We start from the raw sequence: 27,986 nt of genomic DNA, 5'->3' as shown, positions 1-27,986 counted from the left end.
GGGCGGGAAATTCATTCTACACTGAATTGTTATAATTTTTGATTTCTGTAAAATGTACATACATTGCCTATCAATGACTATTGCTTAATTTTAAAGTGATACAAAATATAATATCAATGAATATGTAAAAACAAACCCAAAAGTTTTAGTCAACAGTGGAATATATTTTAAATGCTGTGATGTAGTCTGGTAACACATATCTATAGCAGACCAGACATATTTGGCCAAAAACACATCAGTGGATATGGTGTGTGTACTACCGCTCCTATTTTGCCACTGTATTCATTGTGATTTTTTTAAATGTGACTGATACAGCAGTAGGACAGTTATTAATAAAAGCCGTTTAGTGAGATGGCACTCGGTGGAATTCTGCTTCCTCCACTTTCATAGATGCAACAGTGTCTTAAAAAAAAAAAAATCCTAATACTTCCTTATACTTCAGAGACAATACTGACGCCGTAAGCAGTGAACTGGACACACGGTCTCCTAGGAGACCACTTTTCCAAGAATCATGAGACTAGGCTAACACCATTTAACCATAGTACTCTATTTTCCCTTTGTCTCTGAAGTGGTGGTAACTCTATTAATCAATCTGTTAATCCCTCCTGGCACGTGATGATTAATTATTACGAAATGCCTAAGTGCTGAGTGAAATGCAAGATAATCCAATTCAGGTGATACAAGAAACTCAGTGTGGAAAACAAAGCATCATTTTTAACTTCATTTATTTGTAGCTTAAAATGTAATGCCATACAATCTTAACAATCACTTAAAAAAGGATTTATATTTGCATAAAACAGAAGCAAAACAGAAAGATATGAAATAAAATGCCATCTTGCTTCAAGTTTTCAAATCAGTACTTAGAGTACTAATATACATCTATATACATTGCAAGTATATATAAATATACTATGAGTAATCTTGAAACCACAATAAATATCAAGTAGGTTTTTAGGCACACGGCATAGGAAAATGCAGAATCTGCATAATTCTTGAGAGTGCTGAGTGACTCATTCTTAGATCATTTTCACACATATATTTTACACAAAATATACAACCATCGCACACATGATTCCCAGTCACCTCCGAATCTCAACTGTCATCCAGCATGAGTGCCTTCTTATTCTCTGATACTATTGCTCTATACAGCGATTACATAAGAAAATATTTTGCAGTTTTCTTCAGTTATTTGCCTAAGAAGGTATCAATGCTACCAAAATAAGTAGAGCCTACCTACACAATATATTCATGGAAGTGCGCTAGAGGCACCGACTTGCAGAACTGCTCACTGTAATACTGGGAGTTACCCCGAAGGCAAACTTATACATTTTAAATTATACCATTTTTGAATTGCCAATACTATTAAACCAGAAATTATTAGAAACTGAGGTAACGCCTGTTTTTTTTTCCTTTGAGATAGAAATGCTTGAAAAAACACCAAAAGTATTTTTTAAAATTCTGACAAACCTGGACCTCAGTCACTATAAGCTCTGTCTGTAACTCCTTCTGCTCTTTCTGCGCAAATGTAAACCAAAGAATCCGAAGGAATGCTCTAGTTGAATTTACGTATACTTGGGATTAAAGATCACAGCCAAGGAACACCTGAGATCGCCCTCTGATAAGTGAAGCCTAATACTTCTCTTAGTAGAGCCAATGTTCATTGGTAAAAATGAACCAAATAGAACCCACTGGTAGTCTCCTCCCAGCTACAAGTCAGATTCCGGCATATCCGGCATATCTGCCATCAAGTACCCTATTCCATATCGTCCATTGGGAGCCGTATCCAGAGTTGGTGATCCACTCTGTTTTCGATAAATATTTTTACCAAAATTTGGAGATGACATCTCGCTGGATATCTTTCCATGAATGAGACTTGCATCATCTCCCTCTAAGTTTACAGGCTCTTTCAGGACCCTTCCTCTCTTATAGGTCACAGATGCTAAATTACCAGAACTATTGTCTATTAGGTTGCAGCGACGAATGATAAAGACTGCTGGGACCGGGAGTATTGCCAGGACCATCAGCAAGATACAGACAACCAGTCCCCACGTCGGATAGCTCAGAAATTCTTCAGATGCCTGTGAAAGCCAGAAAAGAAAAAAAATCATTATTGGTAATCTTGCTCTGTAAGTACATGAAAAAAAATTGTATTTGTCTCAGGTCTGTAAGCAAAGAGTCTTGCGACATGCTTTGACCAACAGAATACTGTGGAAGTGACGTCAATCAACTTTAAAGGCGAGGCTTTACAGGCCTTGTGAGCTCTGCCTCTGTTTCTTAGGATGCTGCCCTGAGTCTATTATGCTAGCAAGAAGCCCAGAATGAAAGATTGCACAGAGACCGGCCCTCCAACTTCAATCAATTGTATGAATTAGCTCAGCTAAGACCTAGAGAAGCATGACCCAGTTCACCTGCAGAAGCCTGAGGAATAATAAATCAGCACTGCTCTCAGTCATTAAATTACACGTGCCACACTGTCTTTCTAAAACGTGCATATCTAAACCCTGAAGCACATCTGGCCCCAAGGGTTTTAGTAAGGGTTAACAGACTTGTGAATGCTCCAGTCATGAATTTAGTTGTTGTTTATACAGAGTTATTGACCATAGAATAGTTCAAGGTCAGAGGTGTCTCTGAAAAATAAGCATTCTGATTTTATAACAGTTAATATGTATCTTTACTATGATGTGGCTAATGCACCTTGAAAGCAGAAATTGAAATCATCATTGCCAATATAAATCAGTTATAGCGAAGCTTTCCTTCAATATGGATTTCAATTGTGTCTTCATGGTTAATGCGAATTTTCTTGTTATACAGTATCTGGGCCGTGACTTAATAAATTTATATAGGAAAAATATTCCTGGTGGTTTGCGCAATATTTTTTCTAGAGTCAAAGGCCCCATAATTATTGGTTCGTCTATGGTGACATAAACACAGATACTTTAGTGAGGACCAAGTCCGTGTTTCTCATGTATTAAAAAAAATCTACAATCTGTAACAAAATCATACACGTTTGGGGCCAAATAAAATATAAATCTCAGGATCCTTGCATAAAAACAACACCATTGATTAAACAGCAAAATATACTGTGAAGAAAGCAAAAGACAAAACCCCGAAAACAATAAATATATTTTTGCTTAACTTCCTTATTTTGTATTTTACCTTATCTTCAATCCATGCATTATAGCCAGGAGGACTTAACCCCATATTCACAACACTGGCTATTAGCAGTGATAACAGCACTAGAGGAGAAATATATTTCCACATATAGTAGTAATATCTGTTGGGAGCAAAGCCCAGCATATCTTTCAGATCTTCCATAAATCTAAATAAAAAGAAAGCATTTAATTATGCCTCAAGTTAATATTTCTATACCTTAAAAATGTGCGTTATATCAACAGTTTCACAAGGGTTTAGCTATGATAACTTATGACATTTTATACTGAATCAAAAAATCATATTGGGTGATGACTTATAAGTTAAGAACATTTATAAAGTAAAATGTAAACAGTTAAGTACTGTGATTTTTGTTTAGTGAAAGCACGCAACCCAATTACAGAACAGTTTCCCACTGATGACTTTCTACTCTATAAACACAGTGTCTGCAATACATCCAAAATTCCTTGTCTCTTTTTATACTTAGCAATAATTAACATCATCCAATATCCAATCAGTGTTTATATAATCTAAACTGTCGCTTCTTTTCATAGTCTGTTCGTTTGAATTGAAAGAAGGTCCACACATTGCAATGACTGATGTGTTTCTCAAGCCCCTTTTCCATCTCTACGTTCCTCCTCCATCTCTTTTTTGTTTCTTCCAATTTTCTGTTCAATCAGCTGGACACTCTGCACCATAGGAATCTCGTAGTCTGGACCTTGCTGATTACATCCACACAGTGCTGCTTCACAAGCACATCTGACCCTCCTATTTCCTGGAAACTAGTACTTAGACCTGGTAACCTGTAAGCTTATGCTGTTGTTTTAGGTAAGGTTATTGTGGTATTATTTGCATGAAATAAAGGCCACCCTTCTAGGTGTATGATGTTAACGCTGTCAAAGCGTAGTCATGACACAGTAGTCTATATCCCTTAATATTTATCTAGAGATAATCACCGCCCACCCACCAGGGCTTGCACCAATGTTCCAGCAGATTTTTTGGTTGTGTAAAGACAGTTCTCTAGTAGAGACTTCAGAGAGACATCATCGTAACTATATTCCCTAATTTCTTGTATGTTCATTAGTATCTGTGGTCACTATACTTGAATGTTGAGTGTTGCTGGTTTAAAAATCTGTGGCTTATGCTTTCTTTCCTTGAGAACTGTAAATATTTCTAACTACATAATATTGTTACAAAACGTTTGTTGACTATCAGATTTTTCTCTCATAAATAATTTTGATAGTTTTGTTTGTTACTGTTTTTGCCTGGATGGCCCTTTTCCTTTTTTTTCTTCTTTTTCTTTTTTTGTCTGGAAGTAAGAGCCTAGCCTATGTCCTGGTGCTGGGCTATGTCTATTTTTCCAAGTGTATCATGTGCCCTTCCAGCATCCAGTTGTCACTTATTTTAGGCAAGTTTCTTCAATTACAGTATTTAACATGGTTCCGGCCACTGCTTTTAGAGGACTTCATTGCACACATGTGGAGTTGTCTTTGCTTAGCTCCTGTTTCTATTCCTTCTCTTAGCTCCTTTGCTATTCTCCTTCTTCTTCTTCTTCGATTTTATTTATTTGAGAGATGGTGAGAGACAGACAGAGCATGAGCAGGGGGGAGAGGGAGAAGCAGACCTTCCCCCCCCCCAAGCCCGGAGCAGGGAGCCGACGTGGGACTCGATCCTAGGGCCCCGGGATCATGACCTGAGCCAAAGGCAGATGCTTAACCGACTGAGCCACCCAGGTGCCCCTGGTATTTCTTCTTGATTTAAAAAAAGTACTCCTCCTTTCTAGCTTCTAATTCTTATGGAACTAGTCATTGTGCTTATTGTTTTTGTGTTTTTTTTTTTAAATTCGATCATCATTTCTGAATATTATTATTCACAATTATTTCCTGAGTTCTATGCTGTTTCCAAATTTCTTTTCTTTAATTATCGTACTTCTTGACTTTTAAACAACAGATATATGTCATTCTTTTTCTTTTTGAAAGAATATATTTCAACTCATTTGGAAATATGGTTAGTTTTTTTGCTTATGTGCATTTGTAGTCTGTAGGGATTGATTCTGTTCCTTTTCTCGTTTAAAAACAATTTTTTTGCCCCTATGATTTGACCAGATTCAAGTGAAATGAATTTTCCTGCATTTTTAGACACTTATTGTTAGGTTCATAGGCAATGTATGCAGAGCACAACACCTCACATACAGTAGGAATTTAATAGGTGCACATATAGTAGGAATTTAATAGATATCATTTTAATAACTACTATTAGTAGTAGTATCACTTCTCCTGCTATTGTTAACTATTATTATTTAGGGATACTAACTACTAAAAAGAGAGATTTTGTAATATGCCTATTGTAAATGACAAACTGTGTAAATGGAAATCCGAATTACAATCTTATTGATCCACAGATCAGTCCAATAATAATATCAAGTTCCGACACAGTGCAAGTTAGGAGTTAGGGGTGTCTTAGTAGAGTATAGAGATACCTAATTTTGAAACTAAGGTCTAAATTACAGTCCTGGCTCTAAAACTAACACACATGTTCTCCTGTACAAGTAAGGCCAATTTTCCATTTATAATACGGATGATATGAGTTACCACAGGGCATTTTTGTGAGGATTCAGATTTAATGCATGTTAGACAGCTATTAACCTCTATTGCCGTATGGTACATGATTATTAAAAGTAAGTCTCCCTCCCCTTCCTTGCCTGGAGCTTTTGACACTAATAAAAACATTCTCCAAGCTCTGTCACGAAGCTCATTCAATACCAGTAACATTCTCTATGTTGTTTAAGAAGACTCTGGTCTTCGTGCAACACACTCATTCCTCCTTTACATAGACCTCTAATAAGCTTGCCAATCTTATTGCCTTAGTCCGTATATGTGAACTAAAGACAACAACTTTTAAAAAATATTGTACAAAACCTCCAGTGACCTTTTTCTTCTGAGATTACTCTAATTCCTCATTTCACACCAAGTATTTATACTTTTCACATCAAGCAGGTATATAATTTAGAGGTTTAGGTATCTAGTTATTCAAGTAATGACTCCACATGAACACAAAGTTTGTGCATAGCAAACGACACAAACGCCTCAGAGCAGGATAGGTCATTTCCCAAAACTGACCTGCTACGTAGAACTTTAAGTAGCATAATAAAATAAGGCATTATGTATCATAATAAAATAAAATTCCTCCCATAAAACAGATTAGCAAAGTAAATAGGAAGAAAGGCTTTAAGTTAAGCAGAGACAGCTATGAATCCCAGGTGTGCCTCGGTCCAGGTGATGAGCAAGTCACGTGGTGTTTCATAAGCCTGAGAAATGTGAAATGTGGACAGTAATAATAACTTAAAACAACTTAACAAGGTTCTTGGAGCATAGCCATTACTCACTAGATCCTAGAAGTTACTATCTGATAACTACAATTAAATCAAAGCTCCAGAATCCTAGATTATATTGCCATCGCACAATTCTATCTAATCACCTAATAGGGTAATATACTTTATAAAAAGGACTAAACGAAGAAGAGCCTGCAAAAGATTTGATTTTGTTGCAAAGAATTTTTCCCTCTAGTCATTTCCTTCTTCTTCTAAATGAAAAAGATATTGACAATTGGTCTTTCCAAAGTAGAGATGAAAAATGAATGCATAAGAGCAAATATACTTACTTATCTATGCCATAAACAAAGGATACGGCAATATTCTCCAAAATGACTACAATTAGCAGAGGCAGTGTAGCGGAATAATCATCAAACATTGTAACGAAGTAATTTCCAGAGCGTTGCACAAATATCAGGCCGATACAGAATGCCAGAAGGCAACAGACCACTGTACAAAAGAAATAGACGGAAAAATTAAGCTTTTATGCAGTCCAGTCTTTTACATTTAATTATGAGTTATTATATTCAAACAACGTTGTCTTCACTTTTATAACTTGTCAAAGATAAAAATAGGCAACACCTTTCCTGATACGATGGAATAAAACCCATTGGGAGTTACCTGGATTTACCCCTGGATTTAATATGAATCCATGGTAAGACAGTAACTTTTTTTTTAATAATAATATTTTTTATTATATTATGTTAGTCACCATACAGTACATCCCCAGTTTCCGATGTAAAGCTCGATGATTCATTAGTTGCCTATAACACCCAGTGCACCATGCAATACGTGCCCTCCTTACTACCCATCACCAGCCTATCCCATTCCCCCACCCTCCTCCCCTCCAAAGCCCTCAGTTTGTTTCTCAGAGTCCATAGTCTCTCATGCTTCATTCCCCCTTCTGATTACCCCCCCTTCTTTACTTTTGACCAGCTACTATTAATATAAAAGCTTAGGGAGATTTCTGGGATCCACACTGTATTCCCATATTTACGTTAGACTCTATTGTCTCACACTCTTTAGTAGAGAAGCAGTCAAAAATAAAACGTGACTGTGTTCTATTCCTCAACCACCTTCGAGCAGAGGCGAGTAAATGTAATAGAGCAGGTACGGGCAGTTTGGGAGGGGAGAAAACAGACATCCTGGGGTTCGATCACATGGGGGTTCCCTAACAGTCTCTGTAAGGATGGGCTAAGTGAAGTCATCACCTCCATTCTTAAGCACAATGCTAGTAGGATGAGTCACATCACATCTAAACGAACATTATATATAAGCATATAATGTAGAGAAGGAGAAAGTAACATTTACTTGGAGGCTTTCACATATTGAAATATTGAAATGCTTGTCCCAGGATGCTGTACGCAAAGCCTCAGGATGGAAGTGGCAGAGCTCGAACCACAGCCTTGTGACTCTTTTCACTCTCACCTACTGACACCGTAGGTGGTGAAGAAGAGCACAGTCTAGGTGGTATAGGTAGTAAGAGTTTCGCTGGAGATTTGAGAGGAAAAGATTGTAAGTAATTTACTTCTAAATCCTACTGTCCTATCAGAGAAGACAAAAGCACATCTGGCAAAGGTGACAGAGAAACGCTTCATCGAGGTGAGATGTGACTTTAAGTATAGGTATGATCCCGAAAGACAGGTAATGGGAAAAGAGAGGGCTTTCCCCTTTGCTCTGACCAAACTCCAGTGGAGTTCACCAAATACTACCTTGTGTGTTTTTGCCTCCACACTGCTGCTTTTCCCTTAATTTTGCAAGCCCTCTCACTACAGGAGCGTTTAGATATGGGGCAAAGATGAGGAAAGCAGCGAAGATGTTATTTAGTACGCATATCAGGCAGGATACTGGTAGCCTTGAATTAAACAGAAACTTCAGAGTAGAGACTGCCTTTTCTGGGAGAAGATAAGGAAGTTTCTCATTTATGTCCAACTGAGTTGAGAATATTAAGAAGAAGTATTTAACAAAGTGCTGAAATTGTTTTACATACACATACACAAACTTAGCAGAGCAATAAGTGATAAAGTTACATATTTGAGAGATACGTACACAGAAGTTACTACTAAATCTTTCAGAGCTAAAAACAGGACTTTGAGGAGCTTGTATACTACTGCCCAGCATTCAGTATCATTTATATATTTTTTTCCAATTTCTTTCTGCATCCCTTCCCAACCCTGTTCCTGCACTCTGGTCTGGCTGCCTTCCTTATCTGTCCCCTTTATCTCTGTTTATATCTGCTAAACTGAAGCTATTACTAAAGCTATCCTTTGACCCCTGGAAGACCCTTCCCCTTTCCAATTCAACTGCCATCTCTTTCACTGATAGTTCCATCATATATTTAGATGACCCTTGTCGCAGTTTCTTAATTCTTGTGACATGTTAAGTCGCTACTATGCCATCTATGAGTATTGTACAAGGTGTAAGTCTTATGTACCAGACTTGGTTTTGGTTATCGGTACTATTATTTTTGGAGACAAGACTCTCCTATGTCTCTATCTCTTTTATAATTTCTCTTATATCTTTTATATCCTTCAAATGTGAGGATGGTGCAGTACAATACTGGCACTTTAATAACTGCTTGCAGATTGGACTTAATAATAACCATCAATGTTGATAAATTATTTTATTTTCTTTCCTACTTAGAGATATTAACTACTAGTAGGCTACAAGGGCTATTTCATATGAGAACTGAATTTAGGTTCATCAATTTCAACGATGCACTTTTTGGAAAAGGAATATTGGATCTGAACTTTTAAAAATAATTACTTGTCTCATTTACAAAATTATACACGAACATTTTATAACTTCATTCTACTCATAATAGGTTCATGAATAGATTCATGATAGTGGCATTACTATTAATGAAAAGTAATATAAGTAATCACTAATAATTAATATAATCTGGGGCGCCTGGGTGGCACAGCGGTTAAGCGTCTGCCTTCGGCTCAGGGCGTGATCCCAGCGTTCTGGGTTCGAGCCCCACATCAGGCTCCTCTGCTATGAGCCTGCTTCTTCCTCTCCCACTCCCCCTGCTTGTGTTCCCTCTCTCGCTGGCTGTCTCTATCTCTGTTAAATAAATAAATAAAATCTTTAAAAAATAATAATTAATATAATCTACATTGAGTCTATTGTTTGCATTGTATATAAACATATAAATAAAATAGCAAGTAATAGTAATATATATTAATAAACGGGCATTAATAAAACACTTTCCTTTTTTTTTTTTTTAAAGATTTTATTTATTTATTCGACAGAGATAGAGACAGTCAGCGAGAGAGGGAACACAAGCAGGGGGAGTGGGAGAGGAAGAAGCAGGCTCATAGCGGAGGAGCCTGATGTGGGGCTCGATCCCGTAACGCCGGGATCACGCCCTGAGCCGAAGGCAGATGCTTAACCGCTGTGCCACCCAGGCGCCCCAATAAAACACTTTCCTATTTCCATCTCTGACCTCTCACCAAGAGTAAAATAAATGGCCTGTATCAGTTCAGTGAAAAGTCAAATACCTAAAAAAACTCACCAGTAAGAATTTCTTTCCTCACTTTGAAAGTGTCCACAACGGGAGTGATGATCCCTTCAATGGTTCCAAACATGCTGCCAAGCCCCAGATTGACTAGCATGAGGAAGAACATCACTGACCAGAAGGGGGATGCAGGGAAATGTGTCATTGCTTCTGTAAAGGCAATGAAAGCTAAACCAGTCCCCTGAACAGCCTGTAAAATGTATAAAATGGCAACATTAGTACCGAGCAATATTAAGGGACGGCCATATATACCAGTTACATAGGAGAGGGAAAACTCTGAATAATGCTCGGGAGTTACTGGAAATAGATAGGCTGATATCATGCTGTCTCTTAGGAAACTGTGCTTCCGAACAAAAGTTGATTGTGTTATCTCATAAAAACAACAGATAGACCAAAATTTAAAAAGGACAAAACCAAAAAATTTAAAGGGTAAGTTAGTAACTAAATCTTTCTTTACAGAACTCAAGATTTTTATATAAATGATGACTCCATCCATAACTTCCTGCACGTGATTTTTTATGTTTAGTCAAGTATAGTGTTAGCTATCTTACTGCAGGGGTCAATGTCGGTTTCTCCATTATATTTTCCTTTTTGGCAATACAGGGGAAGGGCGAATACAATGATACTTATTAATGTTCACCTGTTTCACGTTTATCAGAATAAATGACGGTAGTTAAAGGAGTTAATCATGACTTGTTCAACATAAATATTAAAATGGCTAAATATCAATTATGTGTCCAAACAATCATGCCATATGTAAATGATAGTCATAATTCAAATTTTTGTATTTAAGATTATACCAGGAAAAATATCAGACTAATTTCATTTTCTATGATGAAAATCAACTTATATTCATGTTTTAAATTTTTGTGGCTGAATCGATGAGATTGCTTTTTAAAGTAAAGCAAACCTTTGTAACTTAAGAGAGTATGTTCTTTTGATTTCTCGCTCTTAATTTTTCCCCTTTGCTTGTTTGTTTTGTTCCTTAAGTTCCACATGTTAACTAACTGGAATTAAAATAAAAACTTTTTAAAAAAGTACATTCTCTGAAATAAAAAATGTGAATTTTGAAACATCATAATCTTCCACCGGCATTTTAAAGGTCATTTTCCTAAAAAAAAGTCCTGGATAATGCGTATGTTACCTGCGTGATAATGACTGTAGTGCTTAAACAGCCTACTCACTTTATTGAGCTCATCCTCAATTTGACAGGAGTTGAGATGAAGAGCAGAAAATTCTTCTTCTTTCACTTTTTGAATGATGTCATAAACTAAATGATAATCTTCTGCGGTAACAGCTGAAAGGTTGATATGATGTGGAATAATATCCTGACTAATGTTGCCCATTTTCAAAAATTTTATGATCATTTTTGAATTTCTGAAAGATAGACCAACATAACGAGTGAATATTTATGGGTTTGGAGGGGTATACTTTTTATACAATTATGCCATCAAGAGCTAAAGGAAATGAATATCCATACTCTGTTATGCATTTCTCATTTATGACGTTTGCTTTAAAGCCCAGCACTGCAAACACCACCAGTGTTGCCAGGACAGATGTAAAAAAATTAATGAAGGACACGAGGACAGCATCAAAGTGGCAGTTGTTGTCTCTTTTGTTGTAGCTTGAAAAGGCAATGACGCCACCAAATCCCAGACCTAAGGCAAAGAACACCTGTGTAGCAGCTTCTCTCCAGACCTTGGGCTCCAGCATCATTTCAAGCTGTTTAAAATTAAACATAATAGAAGTCAGCTGCAAAATAGTACTTCAGAATACTCTACATGGAATTAGTTCTATTATTTAAATAGATCAGAATGATATAAACTGGGGGAATAATCTGTTCTTAGTAGAAATAACCAAGTTTTCACTTAGTAGTGAGACCAAATATGGGAATAAGAAAAACTACAGACAATTGTGTACATGGAGATTTTACTCACATGGAGATTTTCTACTTCTGTAGAAATTTTTTTAAGTTCTCTTTAAGACAAATCAAAAGTACTATTTGAAATTAACTGTCTTCAATCATTTCCTACTTAAGTCTTTGTTTTCTGTCCAAAGCAAAATAAATTAATTAGCAATAAAATCTAATTATTTAACTAATACCCTAAGTTTTGTGTTTTCTGGTGGCAGTCTAATAGTCAAGGCAGATAATAAGCAGATTATAAGTTTGGGAGAGTTGACTATTTGTACTTTGCACATTCATGCATGTATGATGCATTCCTTTCGATAGTTTTCTGAAAGCCTTTTCTTTGAAAATTGAAGCAATTCAACTACATCACCTCTCAGACCCTTTCAGAGCCAAAGCTCTAAAGTTCTGCACCTGTGCTGAACATGTATTTCAAGTTACTCAGCTTTACCTCTTCGAGAGTTATCACTGTATATAACCAAACCTTTTAAATGGAACAATTAATATTAGCCATATCTGACACAGATGTCAATAAACAGGTTTGAATAACACAAGTGCTTAAATTGGTGTTTTATCTCTTTATTATTGCAGCGAAATTGCCTTCATTGGGAGCAATGTCAAATGTGGCTGGGAAGATGAATTCCACAGTCTCAGGTCCCGACTCTGCCATTTAATAATCTAAAAATAGTGCAATTGGGAGTAAGTAGTTGCCCTCCCTGAGTTTCAGCGTCTTCAACTGGAGATGGGGGTAACAAGCCATACGCCGCTCCATCACATTCCGCACCACACTCTCAGTGCTCAGTAATAGTTGACATATATGGACTGTACTGGTAGGAACACGGATAAGCACTTTGTATGGATTATCTCATTTAATCTTCAGAACAATCCACGAAATTTGTTGCTACTATTATCTGAATCTTAAGAAGGTTAAGTAACCTGCCTAAGGTTATACAGCAGTTCTGGGGTAGAGCTGAAATATGAACCAAAGTAGATTCCAAAATGCACATTTTCTCAAATATGAGGCTTTATTGTTCAATTTTAGTTACTAGGATTTGGTTATTTTAGTTATTAGTTACTAGGATTTATGGTTCAATTTCAGTTCAATTTATTGTTTAATTTTAGTGACTATTATTGAAATAGAATATAATATTGTCATGAAACATAATCACGATTATATTTATAATTTATTAAGATTTAACTGAAATATGCATATTGTTTGTTGATCCTTGCTACATTACCATTCTACCATTAATACTGATCCCAAATACACTCAACTGTCTATCTCTACTTTACCCACTAGATGGCAGGCAACGCCCATTTACTAAAGACATTACTTGGCTTACTTCCAATTCAGGAACTAAATCTCCGTTCACTGTTTTGGGAATAGTTTGTGTGCTTTACTTTTCTCCCTTGGACAAAAAATGTAAATTAAAAAGTAACTGACAACTTATCATTATTATATTAACTATCACACCTTGCAGTGACCTAACAGAATTTTATCGATAGTCAATGAAAAGTGAGCTAACGAAAGAACTAACTATTTTAATAGTGATTCCCAGTCCCGGTTTAAAATGTCAATAATGCCAGTTTTAAATACGGGGCCACGTAAAAGTGTCCTATCAAAGTAGTTGAATTCTAAGATAGCTATTTGAATCAAATATTTAGAATTATGTCACAAGCAGTTGCCAACTTACATAAGGTGATATTCCAGAAGTTCACACAAAAGTTGGTTGTTTTAAACTCTGAAATCCTTTTTTTATATATTACAATATAAATATCATTTTTGGTCAGTAAATATGGCCCATTTGAAGCCTATTTAAATTTTAATACAGCTGAAATCTATAAATCTTAACTAGTTATTCACTGAGGAGTTCCTACAACTCTAAATGCTAACCAGGACTTTTGAATTAGTCAAGAAAATCAGATACCAGTGGCATTTTTGCTGCTAGAGAGTACTAAGGGGAAACCTGATACCGAAAGAACACAGCCTCTTTTACATAGTATCAAGACAGCTGCCAGGAGTGACAAAGAATTCCAGGGAAGTTAATTTCTGCCCAAATCCCACAGCATGTTGCTGGCTGCACATTCACCCTTCAGATAACTTCCAGTTTCTGAACCAATTTCAAAACTTTATAACTCCATGTCTGTCTATAACAGTGTTAGCAAACTAATAATGAGGTGTTAACTTCAGTGAATAACTAAATGTATATACACTTCAAAACTTGGGGTTTTTTTTTTTCCTGCTAAATCACTATCCCAAGTTCACAAGGACTGATTAAGCAGGTTCAAGGTGTCCCGCATTGAGTTCAACTCCAAGATGAATGAAAGAACGTAAGTTCTCAGCCTTTTGTGGAGCCTAATGAGAATTTTCCTGAAATGCATACGCATTAAAAACTCCCCAAACTCACCACTATAAATATTATTCTAGGAGGCACAAAACCTCAGAACAAGAATATTGATTTTCTCTGAGACAGGATTTAGAGTACAGAAGCCTTCTCAGCCTGGGTTCATGGACTTTAGGTGATCTGTCAACCTTCTGAGACATTAAACAAATTAATATGTTCATTATGTTTCTCTGGTAAGAAGATCTTGTTATTGGTTTTTTCAAAGGGGTCAATTACAAAAGGTTAAGAACCACTAACATAGAGAAGGAAGTAGAGGAAAGATGGAAAAGTCCTGGGGGCCTGGATGGCTCGGTCGGTCAGGCTCCTGACTCTTGATTCTGGCTCAGGTCATCATCTCAGGGTGGTGGGATTGAGCCTCATGGCAGGCTCCACGCTCAGCATAGAGTCGGCTTGTCCCTCTCCCTCTGCCCCTCCCCCTGCTCGTGTTCCTTCTCTCTCAAATAAATAAATACATAAAATCTTTTTTAAAAAGATGGAAAAGTCCTAAAATTTATCAGTGTAAAAAACTAGGAGTTAATTTATTATAAAAGGAATTTTTGAAGTTCACATAGAACTTATTCTAGAACTAAAATGGGCCATTTAAAATTGGAAATAGATGGATATAATTATGGATATTTAAAAGCCCTGGCTTTCCTAAGCTGGTTAACATAACAGCTGTAATTTAAAAAGGCTAGCATACATATGTTAGGACAATTATCCTTTAAATCTAACTGTGGGAACAACTGAACAATAAACATAATGCTTTTATGATTATAAGCCTTAAATAGAAATGCAGTACATACCTTAGGGGTAAACATGTGGCGGATGCCATCAATTGAACCATTTAAAAGGAGTGCTCTGATTAGGAAGCATATAAGTACCACATATGGGAAAAGAGAACTAAAATACATGATCTACAAAGAAAAATAAATAAATATAGGTGAGACACACTAAAACTATATTTCTGTAGTTAAGAGTTTGTGTTCTGTTTGATACTTTTTATAGCATGGTTAATAGTACTATTAATACTTTTACAGCCATCACATTAGAATGGCTTATTAGTCTTAATGCAATGTGACTTACTTAAGATCCTGTATGAGATAGAACGAGAAATAGGGAATCTCCCTTACTTAAACTCCTCTAAAATAGTCCACAGGTATAATGTAACTTGAGTAGTGTTTGTTTCTTAAAGTTCACAAAACAAACAATATTGAAAAAAAATTAATGGCTACTATCTCCCTAACAAATTCCTACTTCTATTGTTTTAGGTAACAGCAAGCAACAGCAAAAAAGAGTCCTTTTTTTCCTGATTAATCAAAATTCCATTATAATTCTGTAAATCTTCTGGAGAGTGGGCTCCTGTCAAGTCTCCTAAGACTCTGAATAATTAACAATGTCAAGGTTTAACTTTCTGCTTCACAAGTGTTCATGCTTAAAGTTAAGTGGAATGTTTATCGCAGTAAAGCAATTGCCCTAACCAGACATTTACTGCTTCTTTGACATCTCCATGTAGAAGCCTAAAGGGTCTCTAAAACTTTTCGGGTCCAGAAAAGAACTTCTGACTTTCCCCCCGAGATGTCTCTCCGCCTGTCTCTGTCTCTGTCTCAGCAAATCAAGGTGCTAAAGTCCAACAACCGGAAGTAGTCCTGCCCTACTGTGAATATTCTCCTAGTTTTCAGGCTACCGCTCAGGTTGTCTTATTCCCACTGAATGCACTCCAGGGATTTTTAATACAGTTGCAATAAAATGTGAATTCTTCTCTCTGACTTGCAAAGCCTCACATTAGAGTGCCTCCCTGCCCACCCCACCCCCCCGCTGAGCTCCACCCCCAGATCTGTAGGACTTGCTCCCCTGTTATTTCTGTCTCTCCTTCATCTCTGTGAACTGAAACGTGAGGATCAATGGCATGAATAGCAAAAATAAAGGTCTTTCAGGTAGACACAGAATTTCAAAAGATCTCCTTGATGAAATAAGATTACAAGTGACTTTAGATTTCACTATAAAACCCATCTTTATCTATGCTCTTTCTTTAATTTAAACACATTTTTTAAAGCACCACTTTTCGCCAATCTTTATGTAACTACCTAGAATGACATGGTACTTGTTGTTTGCCCACAGGCATTTACAGCGGAGCTTGAGGTGGGCATCACACGCAGGAGTGGTGATTAGCAGAAGCAGAAGGGGCTCTAGCATACTAACTTTTCCAGAAGACTGAATGCCTTTGATCATAGCCAAGCAAACCACAACCCAGGCAGCCAGCAAGCAGATGGTCATCTTCCAGTTTAAGCCCCCACTTGCAGAAATGGAACTGGAAATGTTCAGGGCTTCTCTGTACCAGTAATAGGTGGTGGCGGAACTTTTTTCACATTCTGGCTCTACAACTGTAGAAAGAAAGGTAATGCAATTATTTCAGACTTGGAAGAGTAATGAGGCATTTTTTTTCCCAGTAAGCCTGTAAATCAGTTCTTAACATTTCACCGAAAAGTACTACTATTCTAGAGAAGCATTTATATTCACAGTGAAAACTCACTGTGAAAAATTGTGAAAAATCCACAGCCGCATATTCTTGTTGATATTTTTTATTACACATTTCTGAAACAGGAATATGTAAGCTTTTTATCAAAGTAATTAAAACACAACAGGTTTATAGCCCCTTTCATGCCCAGAATTATCTGACTGACTCCCTGCGACAGAGCTGTCAAATACGCTAGCTGCTGGTCATATGTGACTTTTGAAATGAAGCTAGTCTAAAGTGGCATGTGCTGTAAATACAAAATCAAAGAAGATTTTAGAGACTTAGTACAAGAAAAATAATGTAAAATATTACATTAATAATTCATATATTAATTATTTGTTGAAATGTTAACATTTTGGAAAAATATTTCACCTACTTCTAACCTGTTTCAATCTGACTACTAGTAAATTTTAGACCACCTATGTGAGTTGCATTCCATATTTACTGGACATCACTACTCTAGGGAATTGTCCTTTATTAATATACTAGGATTTAAAAATAAATGATGGGAAAACTACGAAAGGGAACTAAAGACATAAAAACAATTACTTCAATACAGATTCTTTTTGTCCTATTTTTTTATGTTATTTTTATTTTTTATCTCCTTTATGATTACTTGCAGGTCCTTTTTAAAAAAAAATTTTGTGTTACTGAAGTTTAGTTGACATACAATGTTATATGCATTTCAGATGTGCCATATAGTGATTCTGCAATTCTGTACATGACCGATGCTCACCACCGTAGCGTAGTTACCATCTGTCACCACACAATTCTTACCGTATTACTGTCTTCCTTATGCTGTACTTTGCATCTCCATGACTTACTTATTTTATAACTAGAAGCTATTTTTTATTTATTTTAATGGAAATGTAAGGCATCAAGAAAGGGGTACAAAATGAAAAACTGTCTAAGTTAACAACTGAACGGTTGTAACATTTTACCCCAATGTCATGCGGCATGATAAAATAACTCGGGAAGACCTAGTAAAATTATATGGTGCCAACGGGCTTTGCTCTAAGTATGCCAATTCTAAAAGTGACGGAAGCTTGTCGTGATAATTTTGAAAGACTGTTCCACATTATCTTAAAAAAAGGAAAAAAAAATCTCAAAACCTCACGCCCTTAGCAACTTTATGATCATTATATAGAAAAACACTACATGAGGGGCGCCTGGGTGGCACAGCGGTTAAGCGTCTGCCTTCGGCTCAGGGCGTGATCCCAGCGTTATGGGATCGAGCCCCACATCAGGCTCCTCCGCTATGAGCCTGCTTCTTCCTCTCCCACTCCCCCTGCTTGTGTTCCCTCTCTCGCTGGCTGTCTCTATCTCTGTCGAATAAATAAATAAAATCTTTAAAAAAAAAAAAAAAGAAAAACACTACATGATACGTGTCTTACAAGTGCGTGAAGCATTTTTCACCAAAGGACATTGATCCCAAGGAAGAGGTTGCTGAAAAGACTGAGAAAAATAAAACAAACTCCAGCCAATGATGACATTGTAGTACAGAGCCACAAAAAAGCACACCTGCAAAACAAAATAGCACGATTACATTACATCTCCCAGGACCCTTCCTTTGCAACGAGATGAAATGCATAAAACCTCACTTAACATGTTAAAAATCCTCCTCGTTTCATTTTTATTTGAGACACATTATATTTTCTAAAAGGATGTCTCTCTTAGATCTTAAGAATATGCATTATCAAGATGGAACTGTATGAATATTTACAGCTTGGTTAGTGTGTTAGTGCAAACTCCAATGGCGTTTTTTAAAAATGTGATTAAAGACCTGAATAGAAATACACACTCAAAGGCTTCATTTAAGAGCAAACTATACAATTACAAACCCTGTAAAAATTATATGACATATACCATACCAGGAAACTTACTACACAACTTGCAAATCCAATGCCACCCAGTTTAGGGCTTATGTAATTCCATACACCAATGCTTCCTCGCCGAATTCTTTGACCCACAGAGAGTTCCAGGAAAAAAAGGGGAATACCTATTACCAGAAGCAGTATTAAATATGGCAAAAGATATGCACCTACAGAGACAAGAACAAATAAAATAGATTATATTTTCAACAGTCGCAGTAGGGACTACACTAATTTTGAGTATCTCATAAAAGACAATATTTGAACTTCTTTATAGTACAATTATAAAAGACTTCAAAGAAAATGCAATTTCATCATATTAAACTTTCTAGTATTTGAAACTTGAATTTGACTGCTACAAAGAGTTTCTGACAAAAAATAATTATGATAAAAGTGAGAATATAAAGTTTTAGTTTCATTTTATTGAAAGGGTAAAACAACTTCATTTCCATAAAAAAAAATTGATGCCTTAAAATTAATTATTTTCTCAAGTAGTTTTCACAAACTCCTGGAATTCTTATTCACACAATGCTCATGAAGTAATTTATTAAATATTATTCAAACTCATCTATACATGCATTCCAAATCAGATAAATTAGAATGAATGAGATTTTATAGTTTTAAAGTTGACTTTTTTCCCTAAATAACAACAGGGGAGAGAAGAAATGGCTGCCTCGATTGAAAAAGAAAAAAAAAAAATAGGAAAAGAAAAAGAACTTCTAACTCAGACAAATGTCATTTTTCCATATATACTTCATTTAACAAGTATGTTTCAGGAATAATGTGTGTGTGTGTGTGTGTGTGTGTTTAAGAGAAAGAGAGAGCATGTGTGCATAGTTTGAGGGGTAGGGACGGGCAGAGGGAGAAGGAGAGAGAGAATCTTAAACAGAATCCATGCCCACTGCACAGCCTGTCATGAGGCTCAATCTCACGACCCTGAGATCATGACCTGAGCCAAAATCAAGAGTCAGAAGCTTAACTGACTGAGCCACCCAGGTGCCCCAAAAGGAATTTTTTAATTTTCCAAAATTCTGTGAAGGGGCAGTGAGGGTGAGTGAGAAACTAAGATATTTCATACCTATTGCAAAATACACGTGCAACTATATATTACCCATGTAGTAAGGTTTTCATACTTAAGAAAATTATCTTATAGTCAAATGGCAAATTAAGACATATACTAGTTATTTTAAAAGAGCTTGACAATGTCAATATTGGCACTCTTAACGGATAAAGTTAAATGTGAAATGTATTCACTTCTATATAAGAACACATATGCAAATTATTCATTAAGTAACCTCTAGAATGGACTTCCCACATTCTAATTACTTATCTGGAGCTTTGTCCAACCAGAGACTGTCAAGTCAGTCACAAAATTGATGGTGTCGATGTCGTTTTCAAATAAGAGGCCATTATTGTGTTTTCCCATTTTAAAAAAAGTATTTAATGGTATTGAATAGATTTTGGAACTTGTTCAAGTTTTTCTGGTAGTTATTCTGTTGAAGGAGTAAACATTACTTTTAAAAATTATTTATCTCAGTTTCTCTGTATATCTCTGAACGATGACCATATACAAGAATTTCCCTAATATAGTAGCCGATAGAAAATCTCTACTTTCTTATGACTGATTTGCAGCCTTTTGGACTTGAGTGGATTCTACAGATGGGTATGTAAAGTAAAGCCTGGATGCATGAGCTCATGAAACAGAATTATAAAATATCTAATTCCACAATGATTGGAAACATTCAGGCTTTAATGACCTGAAAATGTTTCCCAAAGGACTGAAAGTATGTTTTAACACATGCACCTAATCCCAGAATGTGGATGAGTTTATGTATGTATGAATGACTAGAGACAGAGAGAATGAATTAAAACCGGACCCACTGGGAATCTTTCCTCAGTTATGTGTGCACGGCATGCTATTAGACACTTCGCTTTTTTTTCTACCTCAAATTACTGTTAGCCCCCATATTAAAAATAGTCATAACTAAATAAATTAACTAACTAAATAAAAACACACATTTCTAAGCATGTTACATGTAGTTATTCATTTATTCCTTACAAGAATCCAATGGGATAAGTACCATTATTATCATTTTACAGGTGTGGGAACTAAACCATAAGAAGTAAGTTAACTTGTAAAAAGTGACATGGCCAGTGTGGGAAAGAGCCAGGCTTCAACGCTAAACTGACTTCAAAACCTGAGCTGGTAGCTTTTATATTACACTACTTTTTTTTTTTTTTTAAGATTTTATTTATTTATTCAACGGAGATAGAGACCGCCAGCGAGAGAGGGAACACAAGCAGGGGGAGTGGGAGAGGAAGAAGCAGGCTCATAGCGGAGGAGCCTGATGTGGGGCTCGATCCCATAACGCCGGGATCACGCCCTGAGCTGAAGGCAGACGCTTAACCGCTGTGCCACCCAGGCGCCCCTATACTACACTACTTATTAAGTTTAACCATTGTACTTCAATATCCTCAGAGAAATCAACTTATTTTGGGTCTATCACTTTTTGGTTCTATTATTCATGAAGTGCCTCAAGTGACAAATGAGTGAGATTCAGGTGGTCTCAGTCTGTCTGACTGAACAGCCAGAAAACACGACTCAAATACTCAGAAGGCTCAATGCTCTACCGCATATTGGGTACAGCCTTTTGTATCCTGACAGCCATTTTGAAACGATAAAGTCCGTTGGCATTTTATAACATCCCTGTCTAGTATTTGTGATTAGAAGAGAGGAAACAATAGTAGGAAGAGCATTTTGACTCTTTCCACATATGAAAATGAGGAGGAGCAATTTTTGCTAATAACTAATTTCTAACTATGAAATCCTTTGAGTTCTCTGCCAAGACAAAAATGGTATTAAATGGATGGCAACCTGACTTCAGCCAAGACAGCCTTCTTCCTTAACAGTGTGGCCAGAAAGCCTCATAAGGTGAAAGCCTTACAAATCAGAATTCATCTTCTGCTAGTCTTGGCAAATGGGATGGCTCACGAGAAACAAAAAGCAGGGTAGTACGTAGCTGTTTATAGCTGATTAGATAAATAATTCACGCGTGGCGTTCATGACTAGCTAAGGAGCTTACAATGTCGGTGGAGGGACGTGTAGTGTATCACAGACGTCCTGTATTGAGTCTCACCTCTCAGGCAGATTTGTCAAACAGGCAACTTTTGCCAAACCTGTTGTTTTGTGCCTAGTTGAATTAACTAAGCAAGATCTTTAACATATTTTGTCATCAGAACACCTTAGCTTTTTATCTTATAGTCTAAAAAGAAATTTCATATACGATTATATTATTTCATTTGATTTGTACATCAAATATAAAACCATTATTTTTGGCCCAGTCAACAAAACTATCACAAACTGGAATCAAATACCAAAATGTTCTTTCTAACCGTTGTGTGCTGAAATGCAGTTAATATAACATTTAGTTTTTAACCACATTTATTTTAATAGTTTCCATGTATATAGATGACAAAAGTTTCCACCCAAGTGTTAGTTAACTTGACTTGGTGTACTATAGAGCTTGTATCGTACACGAACAAGCCATTCCTTTGTCTACGCTTCTTTATTGGTTTTTAAGATAATTTTTGCTGAACAACCTTTACTGATTATATGCAAAAATACAAAAAACTAGAATGTTATGTTGATGGGAGATATTTTTGTTTAAAATTAAGGATGGGGGTGCCTGGGTGGCTCAGTTGGTTAAGCATCTGCCTTTGGCTCACGTCATGATCCCAGGGTCCTGGGATCCACATGGAGTTGGGCTCCCTGCCCTCTGGGGAGCCTGCTTCTCCCTCTCCCTCAGCCCCACCACCTTGCTCACTCGTGCTTTCTCTCTCTCCCTCAAATAGATAAATAAAATCTTTAAAACAAATACAATTAAATTAAGGATGCTAATTTCTTTGAAGTTTTCTCTGAAACTAAACATTGTCCCCAAATACTGTAGCATTATAAACCAAATATATATGATATGTAAGGATGAAGAATGTCTGGCGTTACATCAATTACCTGGTTAAATCCCTTCTCCTGGGATCTACAAAGTTCTGGTCAGCATTTGAACACCATCATTATTCTAAATTATATGTAATAAGTGAAATAATTTAAAATTCAGCATTAATAAATTGTGGAGAGAACATTCTTTCTGACTTCTTTCACCAGTCCTTCCTACATCAGAAACTTCAGGTTTTTTGCCAAATAGAATAACTGACAGGCACAATGGACGCCTCTAACGTTTGTTGGAAAGGTCAGTAATTTAGCAATGTTTAATAGCATCCACAGAAAGAATCTGAGAATCTATTACCCTTAAGAAAGCTTTGAGTATTCATAACAAGCCATCTGCTCCTATGGAAACCTAATCTGAAAACAGAGTTGAGCTCACGTCCAACAAAGGAGTCTCCCTGGCTTTATAACGGAATTCATAGTTTCTGAAATAATGAGGCTGCAGCAACATCATGAGCTGTTTGAGACAGTGAATTACGATTTGCTCAGCAATGTATCACTTAACAACAGGAACAAAAAAACAAACAAAACCCAAAACTTACCGCCTCCATTCTTCTGACATAGGTATGGGAATCGCCACACATTTCCTAAACCTACAGAAAACCCAACTTGGGCCAAGATGTATTGTAGCTTACTGTTCCAAGCTGGTCTTTCATCTTCAACTTCGGATTCTTCTTCAACATCTATATCTTTCTCTTCCTGAACATCAACAATCAGTTCACTCTTCTTAAAAGCATCATCAGCTGAGTCTTCATTGGAAAGAAGGTCTTTGACAGACTCAATAACTTCATCGTCTAATTCTCTTTTTACCACCTTGCTATTCTTCGGCATTGGAAAGCGTGGGTAGTACTATTTTTTAAAATTCCCTTATAGTAAATGTGTTAATTCTTTTTTGAAATATGTTAATGGATATGAATAAAGGATGGAGGAGGGTATCAAATAAATCCTTGCTTCAAGGTGACAGAGTCTTAATGAATCCTGGATCTGTATGTCCAATATCCTATGGGTACCTGCAAAATTTTAAGTTGAAAAACAATAATATTTAATGAGGAAAAATACTTAAAATATTGAAAACTCTTTATTATTAATTTTTATGATAAAAACTCTTTCTACAGAGTGTAAGACATCTGATTGTTCTTGGCCCTTCAGAGCTTAATATGCCCAGAAGTGTAAAAAGTGTAAAGTACACATACGCTTCAGACACACTTGAACTAATGTCTTCCCCCTTGCATAAATCTAATTTGATCTCAGGTACACTCCAATCCATACTATATGCTATTTGTTAGTAATTAAAGTTTTCTGATTCTTTTTCTTAATTCTTCCTTTTGACCTGACTAAAACACATCCCGTATTTTATTCCTTATAGAATTACGTATACAATTGCATGCCATCCTGTAAATTTGTCTTACACAGAATCTCTTCTGTTCACATACTCACCATTCACTCACTTGATATTAATTGTAATATGGATAAAATTCAGAGATTTACCAGTAATGAATCGTATGATATCTGCTTTAAGGGAGCTTATATCTAATAGAAAGGCACCCCCCAAATAATTACACTAATTTATATGACCCAACATCATTACAATAGGAGAGATCAGGAATGTTGGATAAAAGTGGCATTACGGTTGGGCAGGGATGGAGTGAGGCCACACCAAACATAAGGAACAGCATAGAAAAGATGCAGGAGGTGGTAACAATTATTATTTGTGTAAACATTCTTTTTTTTTTAAGACTTTATTTATTTGACAGAGAGAGACAGCAAGAGAGGGAACACAAGCAGGGGGAGTGGGACTGGGAGAAGCAGGCTTCCTGCTGAGCAGGGAGACCAACGCAGGGCTCGATACCTTGATCCCAGGACTCTGGGATCATGACCTGAGCCTAAGGCAGACGCTTAACGACTGAGCCACCCAGGCGCCCGTATTTGTGTAAACATTCTCTCACATGAAAACACACTGCCACCACTTTGGCATTTTTCCCTTTATTTCTTTCTATGTTATATCTCATATCCTTTTATCTGTTCAAATACAGACCAAGTAAGTGTACAGGGTATGTCTACAAACCAATGACACTGTCTATTTTAAAAAGTGATTGAACATATAAATGTTTCTCTTCAAAGCTGGGTTGGGAGCTTTAGAAATAATATCCCAAGAATTCTGTCATTTATTGCTAGAAAAAAGTGGAATTCTTTGATAGAACTGTGTTAGATTTACATTCATAGTCAGAGAAATAGCCCATCATACTTTAATTCATAATCATCTTAATGAACAAGACAGGGTGCTGGGTAACTCAATGAAAAAGAAAAAAGGAATTCATTAATTTGACTATGTAACTTATTTGTTCCCTTTAGGTTTGGAGGTGTTTAGTTGTTTCCAAATTAAAATATATACCCTGATAGCAAAACCTCATTTTGGATTTGGTGAAGATTAAGAGTTAGGCTGTGAAGGAAATTCTGAAAAAGTAGCACTGCAAGATATTTAAATAACAGACACATCTCTAGAATAATTGAACAACTTCTCATAGTGACTAATGTAAAGAGATCACCAAGTTTTTGGTGTTTAAATAGTTTCAAGAGTTTAGGGATTATGTCTGTTTAATTTGTTTTCTTTTCCCTGAGAACTCAGTAAATACTAGTTGAGTAAATGAATAAATACAACGATTGAAAAACTGAAATAAGTGAATTTTCCAAATAGTTTTTACTGTAAGAAAATAACCTGACATATAGGAAACTGTGATTTGTGAGACATGAATTATGTAAAGATCTGCACTTGAATTATCTAAAGGTAAGTTGCTGACACAGTAATTTAACTGATACATAGATAAGAGCATTGGTTTTAATCTGACAAACTTGGAGTTGTGTCCTAGTTCTTTTATTTATTAGTTGTATAACTTCTAGTACTTGTATCATTCTTAACCTTAGTTTCCTCAATAAGCTAAGGTTGTTAGCTATTCTTTTTGTTTTTTCCATACAAATAGAAAGGTAAGGAAAGTATCAAAGTTTAGAAATACTATTATAGTAAAAATACACACGATTTCAGAAAGAAAAAAATTAAAAGAGGGTTACTCATGAGCCTCCCCCAAATTATCTCAGAAATTGTAGTATCTCTTCTGTAAATATCTAGTCTTTGCAGAAAAAAGTACACAAACAAGTCAAAATGAAAAACAACTTTGGACACTGCTGAATGGTTTCTTACATATTTAATGAGCAATCATACAAATGTACATATGATACCCTTTGGCAAAGTTCACATTTAAAAGTTTCTGTCAGACTGGGGTGTCTGGATAATGCAGTCAGTTAAGTGTCCAACTCTTGGTTTTGGCTCAGGTCATGATCTCAGGGTCACGAGACTGAGCCCCACATGGGGCTCTGTGCTCTAGGCACAGTCTGCTTAAGACTCCTGCTGCCCCTCCCCCCTGCACTCGTTTTCTCTCTCAAATAAATAAATAAATCCTGAAAAAAAATAAGTTTTTATCAAAGTACCCAAAGTTCATATTTTCCATGGGAAAAAAAAATCAATGTCAAATGTAAACAAAATTTAAATACAATGATATAAATGCCTGAAATATATCTCATATATAAAACATATCTATATATACAGATTATATAATACAAAAATCCTAGGCAACCTTTATAAAATTAAACATATTAAAAAAGGATGCTAAATATGTTGTTCATTTATTTAGAGCTCTTCTTCTTCACTAGGCCACAAGCTCTGCCTGGAAAATGACTTTATCTCACTCATCTTACTTTCTCAAGGCTTAAACTTGTCTGTCATACGAATGAGCCCCAAAGAGTAGGACAGAATAATATTGTATGATATCTACAAGAACTGTGCACTATTACACGTTTGGTTGGTTGGGGGGGTTTTGTTTTTGTTTTTGTTTTTTTATCCTAAAGCCGTATACTTATTGAGTCAGAGACCTACTTTCAGAGGCTGCATAAAGCCAAAAGTAAAGATATAAACTGAGTTTCTGAATGGATTTGTAAAAATGTAGTATATAAGACAACAATTTGGAAACCAAATTAATATCACATCTTCAAGACCCAACTTTTCTGAAAGATGACATTTTTTATGATGCCAAAAGCTTACTTGAAGAACTTAATTCATAAAAGTAGACTATAAACATAGATTAAAAAGAGAATAAAAAGTGAGGTTGACTATTGCCAAAAGCATATTGATCATTGCTACGTCTGGGAAAACAAGAAATGAAGCAAGAATGTCCAGGAAGAAAGTGAGGTGGAAGGTCAAAGAGTATCAGTACTCTACAGGTCACGCGCAGTAGGGTTATCAGTTTCAGGTAACTGCACAGCCAAGTTAGCAGCAACCACTCCTGCGACAGAAACAAGCTATCGTCTCTTGCCCTTCATCTGTACCTAGGAGTTGCGTTAGCTGCCTACATCATTACCTGTAAAGGCCTCCTGTCTACCCCTGAGCAACAGATATTCAAGATCAAGGGTCAACAAAATATTGCCTATGGGTTAAATACAACCCATTGTGTGATTTTAAGAATAAAATTCTATTGGAACATAGCCATGCCCACACATTTACATATTTTCTATAGCTAATTTTGTGGTGCAATAGCAGAGCCACTTTGTACAGACTGCAAAGCCTAAAATATTTACTGATTGTATGGGAAAAAAAAAAAAAAAACCACTGTTGACAACCACTGTTCCAGAGAATAAATCTGAACTGAAGATGTGGAGTTCCTCAGACCACTTGATCTAGGCTCCATTTTCACAGATTTCACTAATTTCTTTATCAAATGACAAGATAGAACTCTACCCATTTAAAGAAAATTACTAAGAATGATAGAGTTTTATATAGAACCAGGGAGATGGAGTGGTAGTAGTTGAGAGGGGAAGAAACATAAGCAGAAGACAAATGTAGAAAATAGCTCTAGAGGTTCAAGTAGATTACTTATTTAAGAAAACTCAGGAATACAATAACATAAAGATAAAGTAGTCCCCTTAAAAAAAAACTCAAAAGAAAAGATATAAAAAATGAATGAGAAGAAAAAAGTTAAGTGGACGAATACAGATAAGAAAGGGGAAAATTCAGTACAGGAATAAAAGGCACATTAGAAACAAATAGAGGCTCTACAAGTACATCCATGGACATGGAGAACAGGCTTCAGGAAAATTCTCAAAAAGAATGAAAAGAGGGGCACCTGGATGGCTCAGTTGTTAAGCGTCTGCCTTTGGCCCAGGGCGTGATCCCAGGGTCCTGGGATCGAGCCCTGCATCGGGCTCCCTGCTCCACTGGGAGC

The 27,986-nt window shown here is 36.2% G+C and overlaps 1 protein-coding gene across 1 annotated transcript; it reads right to left on the bottom strand.

The window, feature by feature from the left end:
* Nucleotides 1-939: 939 nt before the first annotated feature.
* On the bottom strand, nucleotides 940-23,571 carry SLC6A15 (solute carrier family 6 member 15). Its single transcript, XM_044384740.3, has 11 exons — nucleotides 23,259-23,571; nucleotides 18,729-18,886; nucleotides 18,240-18,366; nucleotides 16,530-16,711; nucleotides 15,134-15,244; nucleotides 11,521-11,762; nucleotides 11,225-11,417; nucleotides 10,038-10,230; nucleotides 6,811-6,970; nucleotides 3,157-3,319; nucleotides 940-2,078 (listed from the first exon to the last, which is right to left on the bottom strand). The coding sequence occupies exons 1-11, from the start codon at nucleotides 23,545-23,547 to the stop codon at nucleotides 1,707-1,709; spliced, it is 2,190 nt and encodes a 729-aa protein (XP_044240675.1). The 5' UTR covers nucleotides 23,548-23,571; the 3' UTR covers nucleotides 940-1,706.
* Nucleotides 23,572-27,986: the final 4,415 nt, after the last annotated feature.

This window comes from Ursus arctos, unplaced genomic scaffold (assembly GCF_023065955.2).
Source record: "Ursus arctos isolate Adak ecotype North America unplaced genomic scaffold, UrsArc2.0 scaffold_21, whole genome shotgun sequence".
Lineage (NCBI taxonomy): Eukaryota > Metazoa > Chordata > Mammalia > Carnivora > Ursidae > Ursus > Ursus arctos.
Note: the sequence above shows the minus strand (reverse complement) of the source record. Positions and strands in the feature narration are given on the sequence as shown.